This window comes from Paroedura picta, chromosome 4 (assembly GCF_049243985.1).
Source record: "Paroedura picta isolate Pp20150507F chromosome 4, Ppicta_v3.0, whole genome shotgun sequence".
NCBI lineage: Eukaryota > Metazoa > Chordata > Lepidosauria > Squamata > Gekkonidae > Paroedura > Paroedura picta.
Window position 1 is genome coordinate 145,555,221 of NC_135372.1, and position 15,681 is coordinate 145,570,901.

Here is a 15,681-nt window from a genome sequence, read left to right on the forward strand (position 1 = left end):
TGAACGTTGAAGTCACCCAGGATCAGAAGCCTGGGGTACTGCAACGCCCAGGCGGCCGCCGCCTCCAGCAGGCGGGGCAGGACATCTGGCGGCGCGTTGGGCGGACGGTATACCAACCAGATAGCCACACTCTCGACCGAGTCCCAACCAATACCGACACACTCCACCCCCTCGATTTCCGGCGCCGGGAGAGCCCTGTGGGTGAGGACCTCCCGGACCACAATAGCCACCCCCCCTCCCCTCTTGTGGGTCCGAGATTGGTGAAGGACCGAGTAACCTGGTGGGGCCAGTTCTTTCAAGGCCGCTGTCTCGCCTTCCCTCACCCAGGTCTCGGTCACACAAGCAAGGTCCGCCTTTGACTCTGCGATGAAATCACCTCTTAGTTGTCTTCCTTCCAGGCTAAACAGACCAAGCTCCCTTCATCTTTCCTCTTACATCTTGGTCTTGGTCTCCAAACCCCACATCATTTCTGTTGTCCTCCTCTGGACACATTCCATTTTCTCTACACCTTTCTTCAATTGTGGTGCCCAAAACTGAACACAGGACCCGAAGTGAGGTCTTCCCAGCGCAGAGTAAAGCAATACCATCACATCATGCAATCTGGAAACTATATTTATTTTGATACAGCCCAAAATCCCATGCTGACTGAGTAATTACAGCCATCCGCTTTTGCTGCTCAAGGACCAACTGTTTATTTGTTCAAAAATTTTGCCAGCTATAGACACCAAGCTGACAGGTCAGTTGTTACCCGGATCCTCCTTTTTCCCCTTCTAGAAGATGGGGACAACATTTGCCCGCCTCCAGTCTTCTGGCACTTCACCTGTTCTCCAAGAAGTATCAAAAATAATGGACAGAGACTCACAAATTGCATCTGCAAGTCCATTTGGATGCAATTCATTTGGCCCAGATTTGGTTCCATTTAAAGAATGGTGTTTATGGACTACCCCTACAGAGATCCTAGGCCACACCTCCCCTCCCTCATCACATGAAATGATTTTGCCATGTTGAGCAGGATTCCCCTCTCAAAAGAAGGCTGAGGAGAAGTAGAATCATAGAACCCTAGAATCACAGAGTTGGAAGGGCCCATAAAGGCCATCTAGTCCAACCCCCTGCTCAACGCAGGATCAGCCCTAATCATCCTAAAGCATCCAAGAAAAGTGTGTAGCCAACCTTTGCTTGAAGACTGCCAGTGAGGGGGAGCTCACCACCTCCTTAGGCAGCCTATTCCACTGCTGAACTACTCTGACTGTGAAAAACGTTTTCCTGATATCTAGCCTATATCGTTGTACTTGAAGTTTAAACCCATTACTGCGTGTCCTTTCCAACTTCACACCTAAAAACAACAACAAAGAACCCTTTCTTGCTGTTTTTAGCATTTCTCAGTAGCCTAAGCTCGTACTGAACTTTTGCTTTCCCTACAAGCCTTGGTTCTTTGTTTCTATTCCTCCTTGGTTATCAGGTCTTCCTTCCATTTCCTAAATGAATCTCTTATTACTAAAATCTTTTGAAAGCTGTTTCTGGAACCACCCTGGCTTCCTTAGGCTCCTCCCATTTTTCCTTCTCAAGGTTATTGTTTGTGATTGGCTTTCAGTATTTCACGTTTAAGAAACTCCCATCCCCCTTGGACTCTCATCCCCTTAAGTTTTTCTGACCCCTGGATTCTACCCAGCATAAATGTACGTTTGTTAAAATTTGCTCTTCTGTAGTCCAGCCTGTATGTCTGACTACATTCAGTTTTTCTCCTCCCCAAGACTGCAAATTCCAAAATCACATGGTCACCACTACCAAGCATGCCCTCAATTTTTACCCCATCAACCAGTTCTTCTGTATTGGTAAGAATGAAGTTTAAAACAGCAGACCCCCTGGTTGTCCCTTCCACTTTCTAGGGAATGAAGTTGTCAGCAAGCCAAGTCAAGAATTGATTGGACTTTTCATTTTTAGCAGAGCTGGTCTTCCAACCGATATCTGGGTAATTGAAATCTCCCAAGACCACTCAGTCCTGTCTATCTGAGCACTTTACAATCTGGTCTGGGAGCATCTCATCCAAGGCCTCTGCCTGGGAGTCCATAGCAGACCCCACCATAACACCACTCTTATTTCCTACTCCTTTTATTTTTAGCCAAAGACTCTCAACTGAGCTTCCATCCTCAGACACATGTACTTCCTCACAAGTAATCACATTCTTTACACATACTGCTTGAAGCCAGACGGATATCCCAGGGGCTCAGGACAACTGCAGATTCCTCCCCCCAGAGGGAAGAGCCCTGCGGGGGGCATAAGCAGATAAGCGGCCCCTCAGATAGGAAGGAGCCAGGCCACACGTAGCCTTAAGGGTCTGAACCAAGACTTTGAACTTGATCCGGAAGCAGACCGGTAACCAGCGGTTGAAGGCAGAACCCCTTTAAAGAAAGAAGTCACATGTTTTGGGGGGAGGATGGCGACAAGGAAGGGGTGTGCATCGACGAATCAAAATGGCAGCCAGGGTGGGGTAAATGAGCACGCCATTTGGATCTGTGGCTGGAAGGGCAAGATTTAGGTTCTGGAAATGAACGCAAAATTCAGCGCTTTGAAAAGTCAGCAGCAAGGAATACCACTAGTGCGGAAACCGTCTGAAGAGCGGCCTTCCAGCCAGCAGGCTGCCTTCTCATTGGCTCACGGGCTGGACCAGAAGCAGGCTGGTCAGGGTCTTTCTGAGCCCCACATTTCTCCTGCAGAACAGCCTCCTTGGTTTTGAAACCCGGCTCGTGATGCAACGGACCCTGCTTGAGGCAACCGAATTCCTGCCTGACACTTCCCAGAAGGGCACCCCTGACTTGGCCTCAAGGAGGAAGGAGGAAGGAGGAGGGCGGAGGGCAGAGGGCGGAGGGCAGAGGGCGGAGGGCTGCCCCACCTTGAGGCTCTCCTGAGGCAAGAGCCTGGGGCAATGGGGAGGAGGGGGCCAGGAAGGGGCCCTGAGCACCACAGGGACTACTGGGGGATTTCCCACTCCCTGACCCATATTTCCATCTTTCCATCTCGCTGCAGTTTTTTGGTGCATCTTCAGCTTCGGTGCAACGGGATGGAAGTGGCCTCTCTATCCTGCTGGAGTCGGTTTGCCATCCAGCTAGCAGGGGTGGCTGTTGAACTTGCAGAGAAAGTTCCTGGCAGGCCACTGCCCAGGGCGAGGGAACGAACACCATCAAGGCCCTACAACTCTTGCCAAGCCTGAAGAGCTGTGTGTGCAGACCCCTGTCCCCATCAGTCATGGCTAGGGCTGACACCTCTGGGTTGAGAAATCCCTGGGGATTTGGAGGCAGAGCCTATGAATAGGGGTAGGGATGCCAGCCTCCAGGTGAAACCAGGGGGTCCCCTGGAATCACAGCTGATCTCCAGACTACAGAGATCAGTTCACCCAGAGAAAATGGATGTCTGGGGGGGGGGGGGTAGACTCTAGGGGCCATTCCACACAAAGGGCAATGTGGCTAAATCTGTGCGCTATTGAAAAGCGCTGCAGGCAAAAGTGGCAGATCGCGGTAACGCACACAGCCATTGCTAGCGGAAAAAGGCTCTCCCACTAGCACTGTTCTCGTAACACACAAGTTTCCGGTATCGCCGAAATCACAATAGGGGAGGCGATATTTTTCCATGTTTCCTTCTGCCCCTTAACAGCCAATTAACTGTTGTGTTCGTGTTTCCCTTTAAGAACTCTTTTTAAAAAAAACGAAAACACCTGTAGCAACGCATATTCGTTCCTTCAATGTATCAGAAAGACCTTTTCCGCAGGTGTAGGAGCTGGCGCTTAATCGTTTACAGGCTCCTCAAAAAAAATCCCCCCCCCCCATGGGCGAGATTTGTGGCCGAAATTACAGGCAGTGCTGAACAAGGGGCTGTGTTGTGCTTGGGAACTTCAGAGACACTTGCAGTAGGGAGCTTTGTTTAACTTTTAATCACTTCTGTGGAGGGACTTCAGCCGGAGAAGCCTCTGAGAAGCCTTGCTCGCTCGTTGCTTTCCGCGTCTAAGGGGGAAAAAATGGCGATCGCTTCGCCAGATGTTCGGCGGAGAGAGCGGGAGAGGGACTTTCTTTCTACCGCTACATTGAGAACGCACATGCCTTTCGCTGATGTGTTGCAGCTTGTGCGCAGAAGTGTAGCGGTTTTCTCAGGGGGAATCCACTTTTCCCGATTTCCTGAAAAGTGCTACAACGAAGCGCTTTTTGCGGGAGTGTTGCAGATTGTGTGCGACGTCATGCGGAACCTTGAATTAGTAGCATTTACCAAAGGTAAGACTTCTGCTACATTTAAGTTGTGCGGAATGGCCTCCAGGATTGGAGGAAGAAGCGGGAAACCTTGCAGGAAAGTGGAGCAACCTCACCCTTGGCTCCAGCCCCGAACAGGATTGGCCTCTCCCGTTCCAGAGGAAGCAACTGCAGAGTGACTCTTCCTGGCCCAGAAAACCCCCCAGCTGCCTCTTGCTCAACGCTGGACACTCTCCAGACCCCGCCCAGCCACCAAGGGTTTATATCCTGCCTCGCACAGACCAGCTGCATCCCTGCCTGACTCTCCTGCACGCTGCACCATGGCCGCCAGGGACCTCCCCGTCCTCCTCCTCCTCGTTGTGGGCCTCCTCGCCATCTGGGCTGAGATGCCGTCCGCAGCAGAGGCAAAAGGTAAGCCCCAACCCAATCCCAGATCCTTTCTCGACCTGGTGGCCATCACCGGCCCCCCTCCATCCCTGCTGGTGGAAGCTCCAGAGTGGCAACTGCTTCACCAAGGGTTGCCAAGCTCAAGGTGGAACCTGGAGATCTTGTCGAACTGCAGCTGGTGACAGAGATCAGGTCCCCGGAGAAAATGGCCATGCTGGGAGGCATCGCATTTTGGCTCAGATCCCTAGACTCTGCCCTCCCCTGGCTCCACCCCGAATCCCCAGAAATCCCCTAGCCCAGAGCTGGCAACCCTAGCTTCACCTCGAGGCAGTCAGGGGCCACCAAGGAGCAGCTTGCAGCCCTGTGGCTCAGATGGCCAGCTTCTGGGGGGGGGGAGCTCTCGGGGAATGACTGCTCCTCTCTAGACCACAGAGCTCAGCCCCCCCCCCCCCCCGCAGGAAAAGGCTGCTTGGGGGGATGCACTGAGCGGGAGGGGGGGCAGATGGCCGGTGTGTCCCCTCCCCACTCAGGCATTCTATGATTCTCTCATCTCCTTGCCCTGCTTGCCCAGGGCTTGTGGCTCCACCCGAGGAAGACACCCCCCTGGCCGGCCCCCCCTGCTCCCGCCTGACCCTGGTTCTCGGTTCTGTTTCTCAGGGATCTGTAGCCTGCCTCCGTATCCGGGCCCCTGCCTGGCCCTGATACGCCGCTGGTACTTCGACTGGAAGACCAGGAGATGTGAGGAATTCGACTACGGAGGCTGCAGAGGGAATGCAAATAACTTCAAGACGCGGAGAGAATGCCAACTGGCCTGTGGAGGTAAGATGCTGGCTGCACAAGCACAGTCCAGGATGGGAACGGCACACACCCGGATCCCCAGGCAGAAAGGGAGCCTGTGGGGGGAGCAGCAGAAGGGGGGAGCCCCACAGCGACAGCTGCCAGCTCCAGGTTAGGAAATTCCCGGAGGTTTGGGAAAGCTGGGGTCTGGGGGGAGGGGAGGGAATCCCAGAGGGGCAATATTGTCACTGAACCCACCCTCCCAAGCAGCCGGAATTACCACTGAGTACAAAGATCAGCCCAGATCCTGGAGAAAAGGGCCCTCCCAGGCAGCAGAGGCAGAAGGGCAGAGTTGCCAGCTGGAGTCATCACCTCCCCACGCCCATTAGCAGGCAAAATGGCTTTCTCCAGCTGGCAACCCTGCCCTCCTACGCCTGCTGCCTGGGAGGGCCTTCCCTTCCCTTCCCTTCCTGCCGAGCCCTTCTGTCATCCTTCCAGGGCGTCTCCCAAGGCCTTCTGGAGAGTGCCCTAGGACCCAGGGCACTGGAATCTGTGTGGAACTGTGCAGCTCAGATAAGAACTGCAAAGCAGGAGAAAAATGCTGCAGCAACGGCTGTGGCCACACCTGCGTGAAGGTCCACTAGTGGTAAGAGGCGGGGAGGAGGCCCCCCTTGCCACGGCCCTGGCTCTGATCTGGGCACCCCCACTGAGGAGGTGCGTTGAGAGGCCGTGGCTCAGGGCCAGACGCTTCAGGATGCTGACTGGGCTGACTTTCCCAGAATCAGTGCAGGTGTGCTAGGTGACCACGAGTGCGGGGCTCCCATTGAAGGCCAGCTTGAACATCTGGCACTTCTCTCTCAATGGCTGCAGTTCTGCGTGGTTGTAGGATTCTGAGCAGGGTCTTACTAGCATGAGAAATGAGGGCTCTTGTGCAGGAATCAGAACCGTTTTTTGAGTCACCCTTTTTGCTTCCCCTGAGACTCCCCCAAACCACCTCCCATTTAGCTGGACCTCCCACTGAGCTGCAGCCCCTTCCCCCCCCCCCCGAAAACCAAAGAAGGACTCAGACAGCTGCAGGAACTGAATCCTCTGCCCCACATGTGTGGCCCTTCCTTCCCCCCTCCCTCTTTCCCGCCCCCCCATCTCAGTGCCAACCCTCCTCAGCTTCCAGGACCCAGTGAGATGGGCTTGCCTGGGCCGCCCCTCGTCTCTGCAACATCCCCCGGGGGTCAGGCCCAGCAGGGGGGTGGGTCCATCCAGGGCTGATGCTGCCTCTTCTCTTCTTTTCCAGGGGGCCACAGAGACTGAGGCAGCCGCAGAAGAAGCAGCAGCCCCCAACTATCTCCAGGGTCCTTCTGGCCTGGCCTGGCCCGGCCCAGAGACCGGCTCTGCTGCTGCTTCCTGAGGAGGGGAGGAGAAGATTGTCCAGATGTGCTGCAGACATGTACCTAATTCCCCCACCCCCCCAATAAAAACCAGCCTCTGAACTTGCCTGTTGGTGGACTCATGTCATTGGCACGGGAGGGGGACTGGATGACTTACCTCTAGGCCCCCCAGATGTCCATGGGCTATACTTCTCGTGAGTCCCTGCCGGCTCATGGGAATTGTAGTCCATGGACATCTGGAGGGCCGCAGTTTGACTCCCCCTGCTCTATGGGTTGTGTCAAAGGGATTGATTCTCACTCTCCACAAGGTCGGTGAGTCACACGCTGGCACCAATCCTGGCCCAAGAGGCAGGACCAGCACCCCAAAGGACAGGACATAAGAGAAGCCATGTTGGGTCAGGCCCCTGGTTCATCAGGACAACACTCTGCGTCATGCTGCAGCCAAAACTCAGGGGCCACCAAAAGGACCCCCAGCAGGACCAGGACTCCAGAAGCCCTCCCACTGCGGCCCCCCAAGCACCAAGAAGGCAGAGCATCCCTGCCCTAGATAAAATAACATCAAAGAAGCCAAGTTGAATCAGGCCAGTGGCTTCCCATCAGGAGATCCACCAGAGGGGCCAGAATTCCAGATGTCCTCCCACTCTCCCCCTCCCCACCCCAGTCATGAGGACATAAGAGAAGCCACATTAGATCCAGCCAAGAAGAGTTGGTTCTTATAGGCCGCTTTTCTCTACCCAAGCGGCTTCCATTCGCCTTTCCTTCCACAACAGATACCTGGGAGGTGGGTGGAGCTGAGAGAACTGCTCTGTGAGACAGGACTGTGACAAGCCCAAGGTCCCCCAGCTGCTAGCCATCTACATGTCCGACAGATCACCTTGGAGCAGCAGGAAGGGAAGGCTGCACAGGTCCAGGTGACCCCTCGGTCCTGGCCCCTCTCTGGGTCCTGAAGCCAAGACAGAGAGCTGGCTGGAGCTCAATGGCCATCTCGGTGTCCAGTGGCTTGACCTCTCTGCTGTTTGTTCTGCTGCTGGTCCACCTGGGGCACCAGCCCCTCTTGGGGTTGCCCGTTTATCACATGGGGTTTGTGGGGTGCAGCAGGAGATCTGAGGAGTGTCTGCCAGCTGGGCAAGAGACGTTCGGAGGGGGCCTGTCACTGCTTCCCTCATGACCCCCCCCCGCCCGGTGTTCCTTGGAGGAACTCCTCCCAAATCCTGGGCAGGCCCCCATCCAACAATAGCCGGGGCCAGCCCTGCTTCACTTCCGAGATCTGACGGGCTTTGGTGACCCTGGATTTAGTTTCCTGCCACTGGGATTTCCTGACATAGAAACAGGAGAATTGAGCCAGCCAGCTGAGGGGGCTTCTTGTTGTGGCCCCCAAAGGCAACTTGCACCCCCAGCCTGAGAGCCCGCTGGGTGTCGGGGTTAAGAGCGGCAGCCTCTAATCTGGAGAACGGGGTTTGCTTCCCCCCCCCCTTCTCTTCCTCCCCGTGCAGCCAGCTGGGTGTCCTTGGGCCAGCCCCATTCCCTCCCAGCTCTCTCAGCCTCACCTCCCTCATAGGGGGCTTGTGGTGGGGAAAGGAAGGCAAAGGGGGCCGTGAGCCGGTCTCCTGCAGGGAGAGAAAAGGGGGGTACAGAACACCAGCTCTCCTGCTGGACCCGCAGCTGAGACCAGGCAAGGACCGGAGCTCCTGCAGAGTTTCTGGACAGTCTAACGGAAGAGAGATGGAGACTCTCACAGAGCTGGATGGGGAAAGAGACTGAGAAAGCATCATGTGGCAGGGATTCTTTAAATATAGGCAAGGTTCCTCCCTGGCGTTGGGCTCCTACACTTCTGCATTTGACTCCAGGCATGAAGTATGGATCTTTTAAAATTTAAAAACCCTGCAAAACTGTTTTGGCAAAGAATTATCCTATGGCTGTATTTGGAGGTGTGACACAGTTTACTAATTTAACAGAATTAACTTTTGCTCTATATTCCCCCTGTCATTTTCAGTCTGCGGAAGAGTGCTTGCACTTGAAAGCTCCTGCCTTGAGTAAATATTTGTTGGTCTTAAAGGTGCTCCTGGACTCTGATGTTGTTGAAGGCGTTGGTCAATAAACAGCGGGGGTTGCCTGAATGGCTGGAGAAGGCTGCCCCCCAGTGGCCAGTGGCTGCAATGACCAAGAGCCGCTCCACCTGGGAGCCTGGCCTGCAGCACAGGGAGGCAAGGAGGCAGGGCGTCCTCCTCCGCACACCCACTCACCCTCACACCCACCCCTCCTTCTCCATCCCTGCAAGAGGCCCCTGGCCAGGAGACAACCCCCCCAGTGGGGCTGTGGGAGGGGAAGCTCTGGGGACATTCAGACCAAGCCAGGTCCTCTCCCCACAACTGGCTCCTGGGGAGGGGGAGGGGCTGAGAGAGTCCTCAGAGAACGGGATAGGCCCAAGGTCACCCAGCAGGTTTCGTGTGGAGGAGGAGAAGCAGCAAAGAGGCTGCTGCTCTCAACCCCCCTGCTGGCTCCAGTAGGCTGGCAGCTTCTCTCAGGGCTGAGGACTTTCCCACCACTGGCCAGCAGCTCCTTCCCACTGAGGATTCCGGGGGATGAACCTGGGACCTAGAACCCTAGAGTTGGACGGGACCTCCTGGGTCATCTAGTCTAACCCCCTGCACTGTGCAGGACACTCACATCCCAATCGCTCACCCACTGTCACCTGCCACCCCCGTCAGATGGCTCTCCAGCCTCTGTGTAAAAATTTCCAAAAATGGAGAACCCACCACCTCCTGAGGAAGCCTGTTCCACTGAGAAATTGCTCTGTCAGATACCTCTTCCTGATGTTTTGACGGAATTTCTTTTGAATTAATTTCATCCCAGTGGTTCTGGTCTGTCTCTCCGGGGCAAGAGAGAACAACTCTGCTCCATCCTCCTTTTAAATACTTGAAGATGGTTATCAGAGCCCCTTCTCAGTTGTCTCCTCTCTAGGCTAAACAGACCAAGCTCCCCCAACCTTTCTTCATAGGTCTTGGTCTACAAACCCTTCACCATCTTTGTTGCCCTCCTCTGGACATGCTCCCTCTTCAACTGGGGTGCCCAAAACTGAACACAGGACTCCAAGTGAGGCTGAACCAGAGCAGACTAAAGCTGTACCATCACCTCCCGTGATCTGGACACGATACTCTGTTTGATACAGCCCAAAATCCCCTTTGCCTTTTTAGCCACTGAGTCACACTGCTGACTCCTGTTGAATGTATGGTCTACTAAGACTCCTAGATCCTTTTCGCACATGCTACTGCCAAGACAAGTCTCCCCCATCCTATATTGGTGTATTTGGTTATTCCTACCAAAATGCAGAACTTTTGAATTTGAACCTATTGAATTTCATTTTATTATTTTATTTATTTATTTTTATACCACCACTCTCCAGAAAGTCTCACAGTGGTTCACAGCAATGACAAGATGCAATAAAATACCATCAAACGCCCCATGCATTGCAGCTAGTCAGATGGCGGTCTAATCCTATAAAAACTCTAATCTCCCACCCCCCTCCCCGTTCAGCCCGTGGTCAAGTTGTCTCCTGCCAGGAGCGAGGAACCAGATCTAATCGTAGCTTGTATGTTGGGGAGGATCCTTTGATTGTAATTCCGGGACCCCGCCATGGCCTCAACTCCGGCCGGCCCTCAGCTCTTCCGGGAACTTGTCCACTAAATGGCCCCAGCCCTGGCCGAGGCCCGGCGGATTTCCTAGGGGCCCAGGACAGCCAGCAAAGTCGTACCTGCAGAGCAAAGAGCCCTGTGGGGGGCATAAGCAACTAAGTGGTCCTGCAGAGTAGTGGGGCCCAGTTTAGCCCAGTTCTCGAGCCTATCCAGATCCTCCTACCTTCTGACTATGTCTTCAGTTGTGTTTTCTGCCCCTCCCACTTGAGTATCGTCTGCACATTTAATAATTACCCTTCTGCACACCAGGCAGCTGCTCTGGCCCTGAGCCACCAGGCAGTTCTCTTGCAAAACCTTTGCCGAGACGGATGCCTCCGCAGGGCCCGGTGCCTTGCCTCTTCTGGGGGCCGGAAGGGAGCCCTTTCTGCAGAGAAGGAAGCCTGTTTCAGACCTGCGGTAAAGCTCCTGCCCTGCCCTGCCCAGCCAACCCAATTTCTTCCCATCTCAGAAGCTCCGTCGGGTCAGCCCAGGTCAGGGCTTGGATGGGAGGCCTCCAAGGAAGTCGAGGGTTGCTCCACCTTGACCTGGAGGGCCCAGTCCGGCTGAGCAGGGCCAGCCCGGGGCTGCAACGCAAGGGCAGGCAGGGGCCAAGCCAAGGGGGCTGCTACAGGGTGGCTGAAACTGGACGGCACTTTGGACCCCATCAAGCGCCAGGGCTGGCCCCCAGAACCCCGAGAGTCTGTCAGTGCTTCCAACCAGGGACCCTCTTCACCCTGATGGGTGCTGAGCTCTTGGTCCTTCACTGGTCCTTCACTGAGAAAAGGGTCAGGCTTCCACAAGAACACAGGGATGGAGAGGCCACGTGGGCTGCCAGAAAGGTCACTCTCTCTCTCTCTCTCTCTCTCACACACACACACACACACACACGTGAAGACCAAGGGTCCCAGGATCAAGGGGAAGGCTGGAGTTGGGGCTGCTGGTTAGGGAAGACCCCTTCCCATCTCTCTGGAGCAGCCCCCTCCCCTTCAGGCCTCTCCAGCCCCTCCCTGAGAGGTGTTCTCTCTGGCAGACCAAGGGCCAGTCAGGGCTCGGCCCCGGCCCCTTTCTCCACCAGGTCTCCCCACACATCAAAGACTGGCTCTTCCCACTCTGCACCGGCTCCCCCTCCCTCCCCGAGCCCCCCCTGCTCATGCCCCTCGGGCTGGGCCGCTAGCTCCTCCTCCTCATTCCCACCCCACCAGTCCTTGTACTCCTTGCTGTTGAAGGGGGAACTCTGCAGCCCGTAATCCAGCTCGTGGTCAAAGGCGTCATCCGTTCCCTGCTCACCGAAGATGGAGTTGCCACCTTCGTACCTGTCCCCTTCCTCCTCCTCCGCATCGTCGTCATCATTGTCATCGTCCTCATCATCATCCTCACTCTCCTCCTCCTCCTCCTCCTCCTGGCTGCCTCCCTGGGCTCCCTTCTCCGCTTCCTCTTTGGCTTGAGGCTTCTGGGCCGTGGGTGTCTCGCTGGCTTCCGGCCCTTTGTGGGGGGCTGGTTTCTCTGCGGGGGGGGGCTCCCCATGCGTGGCGTGGTCCACCTCAGAAGAGGGCCTTCCCCCAGACGTTAACTTGTCACAAAGGGTGGGCTTTTTCCCCACCCCCCGCGCTCCACCAGGGGGGGATGAGAGAGGCGCAGGGTGAGCCACGGGAGACGCCAGCTGGCACGCAGAGCCCGTCTTTCCGCCACGGAGGGGTTTGCCCGGCTGGGTCCGCCCTGCACCCTTGCTCGCTGGTGGGCCCCCGCAGGACACGGCCCGTTCCCCCTCCAGAGCTGGCCTCCCTTCTGCTTGGGGCACCCCACCAGAAAGGGGCTCCTGGTCAGGCCTGGGGCGTTGATGTTCAGTCTCACCCAACAGCTTCTCTGCAGAGGAGTTCCGCCTGCCCAAGGCAGACCAAACTTCCCCCCAGCCAGGGAGAAAGCTCCTGGTGGATCCCACTGGGGGCTTCTCTGTAGATTCCTCAGCAGATCCCTCTTTGGCTTCAGTCTCAGGTCTTCTCTTGTGGGGCGGATTTTCAGTGGGGACAGGTTTGGGCCCTCCAGAGGGCAGAAGGGCGCCTGCGTTGGCCAGCCCCTCCTCACTCCCTGGCTGCCCCTGAGGCCTGGGGCCCGTCTGGAGCTCCTGGTCCTTCAGGGGGATTTCCCCCAGCTGGTGCGGTGGGGATCCAAGGGAGCCTGGGCAGAGGGAAGAGAGACAAGGCACAGGTAATACGGAGCACAGGAGAGCGGCAGGAGGGGAGCACTCCGGACTCAGCCCAAATGCTACAGGAATGTGGCACCTTCTCAGCAGCCCTTCATCCATCCTAGCAAGGATACCTCCCCCCCCCACACACACACACACACACAGAGTGACTGCAGGATCCTTCCCACAAAGCACTCTGCCCCTTTGGCCCCTGTGCCACTTGGAGGGAGGAAGGGGCTCTGCTTCTCCTGCTGACAGTCCAGGATGCGGCTCCTGGAAGAACTGGCACCCAAGGCAGGCTGCCCAGGGCAACCCCCGGCACACAGGCCCAGTCATGCACGGATCGAGCCCCCAAGGAGGCCAGGGCTGCAGGGCTGTTGTGGGGGGCCTGCCTGGGAGGGAGCGGCTGCTGCCTTGTGCCTCTCCTTTGGAGAATGAGGAAAAGATCAGCAGGAGGCAAATCAAGGAAACAAGGAATGCAAACATCTTGCATAGAGTCACAACACAAGCCAAAACGGGGTCCAGATATACCTCCCGATGGTAACGGCCCCGCCTTAAGGCAGCACATCAAAATCACAAGATGCCCTGAGCTGTACACTGCATGGCTCAGCCCCCTCCTGGAGTCCTGCCTGCAGTTCTGGAGGCCTCACTTTGAAAAGGACTTGGACAGAGGAGAGCAACAAGGATGATCGGGGGCCTGGAGACCAGGCCTAATGAGGAAAGGCACGGGGCCTTGGGAATGTCCAGCCTGGAGGGGAGGAGGCTGAGAGGGGACCGGAGGGCTCTCTTGAAGAATCTGAAAGGTTGTCAGTTGGAGGAGGACAGGAAAGATTCCTGTTGGCAGCAGAGGAAAGGACATGCAGGAATGGGTTTAAACTATGTAGAGAACGATATCAGCTAGATATCAAGAAAAACTTTCACAGTCAGAGTAGTTCAGCAGTGGAATCAGCTGCCTAAGGAGGTGGTGGGCTGGCGGTCTTCAAGCAGCAGCTGGACAGACCCTTCTCCTGGATGCTTGAGGCTGATCCTGCACTGAGCAGGGGGTGGACTAGATGGCCTGCATGGCCCCTTCCCACTCTAGGATTCTATGGGTCTAGTTCAGCAGTGGAAGGGGCTGCCCAAGGAGGTGGGGAGCTCCCCCTCACTGGCCGTCTCCAAGCAGCGGCTGGACAGATCCTTCTCCTGGATGCTGGAGGCTGATCCTGCACTGAGCAGGGGGTGGGACTAGATGGCCTTTGTGGCCCCTTCCCACTCTAGGATTCTAGGAGTCTAGTTCAGCAGGGGAAGGGGCTGCCTAAGGAGGTGGTGAGCTCCCCCTCACTGGCCGTCTTCAAGCAGCGGCTGGACAGATCCTTCTCCTGGATGCTGGAGGCTGATCCTGCACTGAGCAAGGGGTGGGACTAGATGGCCTTCATGGACCCCTTCCCACTCTGGGATTCTAGCGCACAGAAGCAGAGGCTGAGCCCCAAGAGAGCCCCAACCAGAGGGATGCCCTGATCCTCCTCCTCCTCCATCATCACTCCCATACTGGCTGGCTTTTCTGCCACCAGCAGGGCCAACGAAGAACAGGCCCTGCAGGCAGCCTGGCATCAGAGAGTTCCATTTCACGCAAGGTCAGGTCCCTCTCAGGTGCCGAAGCAGCGGTAGCAAAATGCCCGCAGAACAATTTGTGCTCCTGGTTGCCAGGGGAAACTCGCTTCAGTTGCCCCCCCCCCAGTCTCATTAACTGAGACTTAGTAGATTCCTAAAAACAAAACAAGTCCGACAGAATGACACACCCCGTAAACAGCGTCAAGGGACCCGGATTACAAAATTAGAAAGCAGAGTTGTTTTTTAAAAAACAAGCCAGCCTGCTATGTGTGAGACACGCCAGAAGGACGGAAGAAGCGTCTCCCAAGTGAGGCATGCAGGAAAAGGGCAATAGAGAAGGATCCAATTCCCTTTCTGGGGCACCATCACTGTCAGCAGAACCACTGAAGTCCAAAGCTGCACCAAGCTCCACTCCCAGGCGTGGCCCGGCTACTGACCCCCAGCAGGCTTGGCAAGACCCCCTGTCATGCCCCACTCACAGCTGCACACTTGGGCAGACATTGGTCCTCCCTCACAAGGCTGTTGTGCATGCCCAGGAGCCCAGCCTCCCTTCCCAGCCCACGGGAGCCCAGTCCAGCCCGTGCCTATCCTCACCTTTCGCTGGTGCAGCCAAGAGCTCAGCCCAGAGGGCAAGAGGCCCCAAGAGCAGCCAGAGGCCGCTGGGCCACATGGTGGAGCCGGGAAAGAGCACCAAGCAGCCATCTCAAGCAGCTATAAAGCCAGGCCTGGGCGTGGTGGAGAGAGGAGCCGGCAGGAGGCTGGCTGGGCCCTCCCCCTGGCAGCTGGAGTCTGGGCCCAGATGAGCCGCCTCAGACTGCTCCCAAGCAGCCTCCAAGGGGGCACGGCCCCAGCATCCCACCCCTGACTCTGAGGCACCATCTCCTTCTGCCCCTGGGAATGGCTGGTGAGGCCAGCAGGGGGTGGAGGGGGGAGACCCACCTCATCTGGGGGGATTCTGTGCCAAGGCCTCCATCAGGGAATCCGTGGCAAGGCTGCCAGCCCTGATGGGCCCCTTCCCCTCCTCCGGACCCTACGTGGGAAACCCTGGAGGTCTCCCATGGGTCTCCTGGACCCAGGCATGTCCCCGGCTCTGACCGCCTTGTTAGACCAGGACCCTGGGAGTTCATTCCAGCTCTTTATTATGAGCCCAGCTCTAAGGTACAGCGGATCAAAACTGAACCGAGAACCCCACAACTTATATATCCAAAGGAACAAGGGATCTTCCTGCCCCCTCACACTGTTTCATTGCATCAGAGAATCCTAGAGTAGGAAGGGACCTCCTGGGTCATCTAGTCCAACCCCCTGCACTGTGCAGGACACTCACCACCCTCTCGCTCCTCCACTGTCACCTGCCACCCCCTTGAGCCTTCACAGAATCAGCCTCTCCATCAGATGGCTCTCCATCCTCTGCTTAAAAACCTCCAAAGATGGAGAACCCACCACCTCCCGAGGAA

At 56.3% G+C, this 15,681-nt stretch overlaps 1 protein-coding gene across 4 annotated transcripts; it reads left to right on the plus strand.

Annotated features, from left to right (window-relative positions):
- Positions 1 to 4,487: 4,487 nt before the first annotated feature.
- LOC143836620 (protease inhibitor 1-like) lies at positions 4,488 to 6,890 on the plus strand. 4 transcript variants are annotated; one of them, XM_077336110.1, is made up of 4 exons: positions 4,488 to 4,646; positions 5,280 to 5,570; positions 5,898 to 6,045; positions 6,691 to 6,890. In XM_077336110.1, exons 1-3 carry the CDS (start codon positions 4,556 to 4,558, stop codon positions 6,041 to 6,043), a joined length of 528 nt encoding a protein of 175 aa, XP_077192225.1. In that variant the 5' UTR covers positions 4,488 to 4,555; the 3' UTR covers positions 6,044 to 6,045; positions 6,691 to 6,890. The 4 variants fall into 4 exon arrangements, with proteins under 4 accessions (XP_077192225.1, XP_077192227.1, XP_077192228.1 ...); XM_077336112.1 differs by having other exon boundaries at positions 5,280 to 5,441; XM_077336113.1 differs by lacking the exon at positions 5,898 to 6,045.
- Positions 6,891 to 15,681: the final 8,791 nt, after the last annotated feature.